The 7,880-nt window shown below is 40.2% G+C and overlaps 1 protein-coding gene across 1 annotated transcript; it reads left to right on the top strand.

The window, feature by feature from the left end:
- The first annotated feature begins 251 nt into the window (after window positions 1-251).
- Window positions 252-7,461, top strand: adad1 (adenosine deaminase domain containing 1 (testis-specific)). The gene is made up of 12 exons (XM_070836425.1): window positions 252-330; window positions 1,410-1,550; window positions 2,091-2,261; window positions 2,639-2,707; window positions 2,996-3,121; window positions 3,569-3,692; window positions 4,610-4,780; window positions 5,150-5,225; window positions 5,380-5,536; window positions 6,336-6,570; window positions 6,933-7,065; window positions 7,348-7,461. Exons 1-12 carry the CDS (start codon window positions 252-254, stop codon window positions 7,459-7,461), a joined length of 1,596 nt encoding a protein of 531 aa, XP_070692526.1.
- The last annotated feature ends 419 nt before the right edge of the window (window positions 7,462-7,880 follow it).

Below are 7,880 nucleotides of genomic sequence, written 5' to 3'. Positions count from 1 at the left end.
GGAGACAAAAAACAAAACTATGATATAAAATACATAATATATAAAATAAAATTAATTTGGCTTTAATCAAAACACAGGTCTTATGGCATTTTTTCAGATTTGACAGACAATTTAAATTTTTGAATGCCACAGAACTTGTAGCAACTTTTAAAGAAAATCTACACTTGTGTATAGAAAATAACCCTATCATTAAAATACAAAAATTAAGCACCTTTGGCGACCCGTAAGCATGGACACATCACCACGACAAGATGGCGGCCACATGTTTCCAAACAGCGCAGTTCTTCCTGTCTACGAACTGCAACGTCGTCAACGGCCGCACGCACGTACGTAACACACGCCCACGTTACACGGACTTTACCTTAACGGTAAGACGTAGTTCCGCACGGGTTGAAAATCCACACAGATAACGCCGAAAAAGTCCATATTGTTTCGTTTTTGTTGTTGAATATTACAGTTTTGGCAACTGAACGTGTGTACAGCGTGAGCGAAGACGGGAAAATTAGTAGCGGTTCATGGAACTTCGAGTTTATTTTGGCTAAATATCGTTAGCTAGCTTAACGGTTGAGCTTAACGTTAGTCTTAACATTACCACATGAGGTATGACAGGTTGTGTCTGAGGTTAGCGGTATCAGGATTATTCCATTAACATCCCTTAATGGTACCCTGTAACAGTAGCTAAAGTGAGAGGAATTAATCTTGTATTGAGTGCTGGCCACTAATTTTAATATTTTTTTGGCAGGCTGTAAAAACAAAAATACATTTTAATGATTCGAGGGTTTACATCTTAAGACTGTCTAGGAATATTTCTGTTGTTACCATGAATGTTGGAAATAATTACACCACATGCTAGCCTAAGTGGTTACAGTTGGTCCGACTAGGTCAGTGGTCATTAGATGCCTTTGAATGTGTTTATTCTTAAAGAACCCTAGCTAACTTGTTTGTGTGTGTTTTTAAGGTGTGGTTTTATATTCTTCTGTTTTCAGTGATCGTGAAAGCTTTCAGGATGTTTTCAGCTCGTGGATCATTTCGGGGTTCCAGAGGAGCCTATTTTGCAGAAATCCTCATGAAGTATTCGCCCGCAAAGCCAGGACTGACTGAATCACACAAACCTCTGTCTACCTTGAATGGGCCTGGCAGAGATGTCTCTGACCAACATGTGAAAAGTCAATTTAAACGTGGTGAGTTTCACATAGGAATTAGCTTTAATGTCAGCAACATAAATTTCAGTGATACTTAATTTTATAACAAATTCAGATGATTACTTCTTGACTGCATTCACTCCCTCTGAGGTCTGGTTTCTGTTAACCTTTTATTTTTTTGCTACAGCCAAATGAACACATCTGTAAAAGTGCCAAACAAGATTTTAATCTGGCCTTTATGCACTTATCCTTATTTCACCATCTAAGGTCCTGCTGTCGGGCCAAAGTGCACACCTACAATGCTTATTGACAGATACATGCAAGGGGAGACGAATGCCGTGTCTCTTCTGCATCAGCTCGCTCAGGTTTTGCAGTTCCACCTGGTATTAAAGGAGACGGTGACCACAGGTAATGTTCTTCAGCATGTCTCTGTGCATTCAGATTCACCTGAGGGACCACTTGTGTTCTTGTAATGTCTTTACTTATAACAGAATAGGTATCAGGAATCACAGATAAGAATTGATACACAAGTGACAGACACATTTTTTGCACGAGTGCAACAGTGATTTTTTTAGGACATAATTGATGAATTGTCCAAATATTTTGTTAATGAATGTATGAATTATTTTGTCTACAAAACGTCACACAATTCCTAAAGCACAGGGACACATCCATTTCCAAACAATGTTACTCCCAAAGTCTAAGTCAATTTTCATTCCAATCAAATACATTTACACCTGCTGATTTAACTGATTATGGCTTCCTCCTGTGCTCAAAGGCTCTAGTCAGTGAAATCAGCTTTTCTGAAGTTTGGTTTGGATGAAACCTGCAGACTCTCAGGTCATTGCGTGACTCCCAAATCCTGATTGCTTACTGATAGAAAAGTCACATCCGTAGCGAGAGCTGAGGATTTGTGTCCGACCAATTTCTTGGATGTTGTTTTCTCAGGAAACGTACCAGGGCTTTATTTTGCTTTCTGCGTGGTGATTGATGGGGTCCAGTACCAGACTGGCATGGGAATAACCAAGAAGGAGGCTCGGCTCAAAGCGGCTCAGCTTGCTGTGCAGGACCTGCTTCCCACCTTGTACAATGTAAAATCTGTAACTCCTGAAGCATCAGGTTAGGGTCTAATGCTGATCAAAATATAATTTGTTTTTGTTGCAGACTTTTATGATTCCTCTTGTGCTGATGAAAATTACCCTCAGTTACCTCATTGGCTTCCCTCCCTTGTGCGTTTATTGATGATGTTACAGTAAATATCATCATAACATAGTGATTTAACATGAGACTTAAGTCCCTCACAGTGAAGATCAAATACTATTCATGATGTTGGTTATCACATACACCCTCAGTATTAGCAGTTACAGGTGGGCAGATGGCAATTAGTGATAATAATCAACAATGACAATGATAAAATCTGTTACAGCAGGGCGTAGTATCTTTGTAAGTTGGCTCTTATCTCCATTCATTTAATTTATTTCTGTTTTTTTCCACAGGTGTCCCTCCGCCCCTGCCAGTACAAGAAGAGCCCTCCATTTCTGACATCCATCTGACCAGTAATTCTGGTTCTGGACTATCCCGAGTGCCGCCATATTTATGAGATGGCTGCAGCTCACATTAACAGTTGTTTCATTTTAGATCCTGTGTGCTTATGAATTATGTTGAATTATTTGAGGACCATACTTTATGCAGCAAAAGGGGGGAACTGCAGGGATTATTGTGCAAATGCGTTTACTTTAGAATATTCAATATTCATTGCATCTCTAGACAGAAATTTCTCATCTGAGATGTCTATAATGAGATGTAGCCCTGTTAAATTGCATTTTTTTTCTTTATTATTTTTTGCTGTTCAGAAAAGAAGAATTGTGTCAACCTTCAGATTCCACAAGCTGTCAGGGATCAGGTCACTAAACTGATGAACAGCCACCCCGAGTTCTCTGCCTGTACGGGCACCACAGCAGCATTCATCATTCAGACTCGTAAGTGAAGTCTCACCATTATACAGACCTCACACTATATGCTACAGTATATAGGATGAGCTCATGCGATCCAGTTCAAGTAAAGCAAAAAATACTACACCTTCAGCTGAAATGACTTGTCTGTGTAAGCCTGTGTACACAAGTATTCTGCCAGGCTGTAGTTCATGGATTTTCATTGGATTGCTGTAGATTAAAATGTGTTTCTTTCTGTTCATACCCCATAGGTCAATCAGAGAAAAAGTCCTGGTGTTTTCAGCGGGCTCATTATAGATTGATAATGATTGAGATTGTTGGCATGTTGACAAAATTTCAGAAAGCCAAAAATTATAATGCAACCAAACACAAACACACCACATTCTACAACCTCAACTAGCCTTAACTCATCAGGGCTTAAAACCAACACTTCCAAAAGTATTCACCTCTGCACAAACTCTTCTGTCCCTCTAGCCAGCAGGTGTGAGGTGGTTGCCTTTGGCACCGGGAACTTCAATACCAAAGAGAGTACCTCATCGAGTGGTAGGATTGTGCATGATTCCCATGCTGTGGTGACTGCAAGGAGATCACTTATGAGGTTAGTTGTAAACGTGACCCTGTGTGTGTATATTAGAGAGTGTTTGGGTCATGTTTTAACTTCTCAAACCACAGTGTCAATGCTCTGAACAGTGAAAGCGTTGCCTTCCTAGTAGCACTTTCCATGAAGGGACTGACACTTGATATCTGTATGAAGCACAGAGGTTGAAATGGAAATGGAAAATACTGAAGGGCCCCAAACATCAGGATTAATCACCAGTTCAGACACCTCCAGATACTGAGAAGTTCGTATTTGGTTGTACAGATGACACATTTGTTGAGTGCGTGGCATCTGTCAGTGGCTTAAGCAAGTGTGTAGACCACTGCAGCCTACAAAAAGACTCATGCATTTCCTGTTGTTCTGTGAAGCAGGTCATAATGCCCTGACATAACACACATGCTATGCCTTGTCAAATCTGATGGTGACTATTTACAATTTTGGAATAGTAATTCACAACCATGTCCTTGTGTTGTTTCTGTATTTGAACATATCTTGTGGGGAAGTGTTGTCAGCAGATTTCACATTATTCTAACTTCATGTAGCCTATTCTGGAAGAGGTAATGAAAACATTATCACTATGGTGATTACTTTCACAGTTTAAGAAATGACTAGTTTCACCTGTCACTGTTAAACTCTGCAATAATTTACAAAACGGATGCTGTTATCATTATCATTCTAAAATCAGGATCTTGTTAGCACTGTCGTCATACCACAGCTATGTGATTATACAGTGAAATATTGGTTTGAATTTGATGCTTCGTTCACATTCAACTGCTCCTCAGCTGAAGGATTGTTTTACTGAATTATTCACAGGAGAAGACATGAATGACCTTTGTAGGTCTTTACCTCTGTACACAGTTACTACTGCGTCTGCACATATTTCATCATAATGAGTTATTCTCATGCTGTGCCGTCAGGTGTCTGTACCGGCACCTGCTGATGTTCTTCAGTAAAACAGCCAATCTGAGGGAGAAGTCGATCTTCCAGCAGAGCAGCGGCGGTGGCCTTCTCAGCCTGAAGAGCGGCATCACCCTCCACCTCTATGTGAACCAACTGCCAAAGGGTGCTGCTCAGATCCCATCCAAACTGTGAGTGCTTGGTTATCAGCTTCATCCTTTGGATCATCTCAACACTGTTTTCTCACAACACAAGTAACACAAGTAAGGGAAAGACAACCAAATATTAGGAGTAATAACTGGCATGATTTATTTACCTAATTTTGAATACAAGCATTACAAAGTTTAACACAACTTGAACCTCAAACACATGACAGGTTAGTTATGTCGTCCCACATGCTCTGGCATAAAAATCTACTGTTGTTTTGCTCTGAACCTGTAGCTGTGTATGGTAGCTTTACAACAGCAACAGAAAAGCCAGTACCTGGTGAAACGGCATGATTCAAATGAATCATGAAAAGATTTCAAATGCTTTTCCTCAGCTCTGTGCTCTGTTGTCAGGCGTCTGAACCCACTCTCCATTTTGGCATTGGAAGTCAACAATGAGATCAGCCTACACCTATCAGTGGAAGGCAAGGTGTTGTACTGTTACTTTCTTTCATCTAGGGTATTTTATGGTATATAATAGGGTTGCGTATTTCTAAACTCATCATGGAGTCATAATATGAATGGCATTGCAACTATTGCTTATAGTGTTTCTGCATAAGTACAAATTTATTTTTTGTTTATAGGTATTCTCAGTTTTCTCAGCTGCCTTTGATCACTCTTCAGCCAAGGTGATCAGCATGTCTGCCACAGACAAGCTCACTCAGTGGCAGGTCCTAGGATACCAGGGAGCCTTGCTCAGCCACTTTATTGAGCCTGTCTATGTGCAAAGCATCCTCATCGGCAAGTCAACAAGTCACATCATCCTCCTTAGTCTTGAGTTATCACTGTCACACGGCAAATCAATTTCACACACATAGCACAAAAGTCATTCAAAAAGAGCCTTCTGTTTTGACAATTACAGGTACCTGCCATTCTTTGAACAGTTAAAACTTAGCTTATTTCCTGACCAACTACCCTGACTTACAAAGAATTCATCTTTTGTTTTCCTTTGTACCCATCCTTTTATTCGTCAACGGAATAAGGAATTAATGAGCTCTGCAACCTGTTCAGTCTATCCTGTGTTTCTCTTCTATTAAAGGTGGAGTCAGCGATTCAGGAGAAAGATTATTGATATGTACCTAGTTAGAATATTAAGATAGTTACCATTCCTCTTGCTCCTACTGCCCCCTACTCCTCATCACCCTTCCCCTCAACCATCCCCATCCTGTGCTTGAGAAGAAACGCCTCCGGCTCCTGATTGGCTGCACTAGTGTTGTGTGGCGCGCTCCAAGCCACGTTGTTTCCTTTTTACAGAGCCAGGGGTGTGTAAGAACACTATTTTTGTCAGTGCACATACAGAACTGACAGCTAGTGGACCATGAGGTGATATTTGCTGAATTAGACAAAAATGGCACTTGAATGGAGTCGCTGACTCCACCTTCAAATGGCAAAAGCTGGCATTCCACAAATAAATCATGAAATGGATCAGATGCAGTGTCACTATCTAGAGTCAATCTCCTGCAATCCACAAGCTGTAGAAAAAGAATATAGTATAACTGTACATGGAGAACACTAACTTTTAAAATTTTCAATTCTATAGGTGACTCTGACTGCAGTGACACTCGTGGCATGGAGATCTCTGTGAGCCAGCGTGTGGAGGGAATCACCTCCCAGTTGCCTATGTTCTACTGCATGATGAGGCCCCACATCAGCCTGGTGCCTTCTGTGACAATCGGCAGCGGCAACAGCAGCCATTTGACCTACGGTCTCAACTGGAGTGAAGGAGACAGCTCCCTGGAGGTTGTGAATGGCCTGGTGGGCAAGACTGTTGAGGAGTAAGAATTAGTTTATGCTTGGTGTGGCGCTTTTCCATTCAGTTCAGAGATTGCTACGACAACAATTGAATAACGTTTTTTCAAAACTAAAAAATCAATAGCATTGCTTCAGAGCTTATGTTGATCACAACACAATCAATGAGATATTGCTGAAATTAATGATACATTGAAAAGTGGATTACAGGCATTTCAAAGTTGAAACAAGGCAGTCTGAACTGAGAATATTTACTGCAGTCATTGTTTGTCAGCTTGACAAGTTCCCTTGTCAGTCAGCTGTGTAGGGATTTACTTTCTGCTATTTTCCTTAGCTTTGTCTGTGATTACATCAAAGCTGCTTCTTTACACTGATTTTGTCATTGTAGATCTCCCTTTAAGAGTGGCTCTGCTCTTGCAAGTCGTCTCTGCAAAGCAGCAATGCTGCACCGCTTCAAGCTGGTGGCCAAAGAGGCCCAGAGGCAGGACCTGCTGGCGACAAGCACCTACAGAGAAGCCAAGGTGACCTCAACAGCCCTCTGTAATGTGTACCAAAGTTACACGTGTATTACAGCATTGAGTGATACACTGATATTCACTTTCTTTGGTTAAAAAAAATCAAAATCAGGTCCTGTATTTTGAAATAATTTATTTACTTGTATATAGCAAAATTTTATTACTTCACTTCATCTTTTCACATTTAAAATAGATGAAGACTGACATATTTACATATTTGCTTTAGAGAAGTTCTCTGTAAAGGTTGTTGTTATTCATAGCACTTCTTTTGTTATTTTGATCCTGAAGATGATGGCCAAGTCGTACCAGGAGGCCAAGAACGTGCTGAAGGCGTACCTGTTGCAGCAGGGGTTTGGTTCCTGGCTGGTCAAGCTTTCGGTTAGTGATAACTTCAGTATGTAAATAAAATCACATTATCACTGGAAAAAGCTACATTGTGGGAGCAGTTATGTTTCAAAATTTTAAAAAAGCTTTAGTTAAAACTAAGTGTTAACATTTTATTTTAAAGTTAAGAAGCACTTGTTGCTGTGTTCACCATTGTTGTTGTGTTCGCCATGCTGGTTCTGATTATATTCAGGGAGCAGCTTTATGTTTGTAAACTCTGTCTGTGGTCTTTGACCATCAGGATTGGGTCTGATTTCCAAAAGAGGAATACAAATACATACATTTGTATAAAATTGTCATTTGTTTAAAGCAAAACATGGTGCAGCCCACTATGGGCCTTTATCAGGGCATAGTATAAGATTGTTCTGCGAGCTTCAGTTGACATATTATTATTATTATTATTATTGTATCAATGATATACACTCTATATGGTGGTG

The sequence above is a fragment of the Pempheris klunzingeri genome, chromosome 9, assembly GCF_042242105.1.
Source record: "Pempheris klunzingeri isolate RE-2024b chromosome 9, fPemKlu1.hap1, whole genome shotgun sequence".
NCBI lineage: Eukaryota > Metazoa > Chordata > Actinopteri > Acropomatiformes > Pempheridae > Pempheris > Pempheris klunzingeri.
This window is presented reverse-complemented; position numbering and strand designations above follow the sequence as displayed.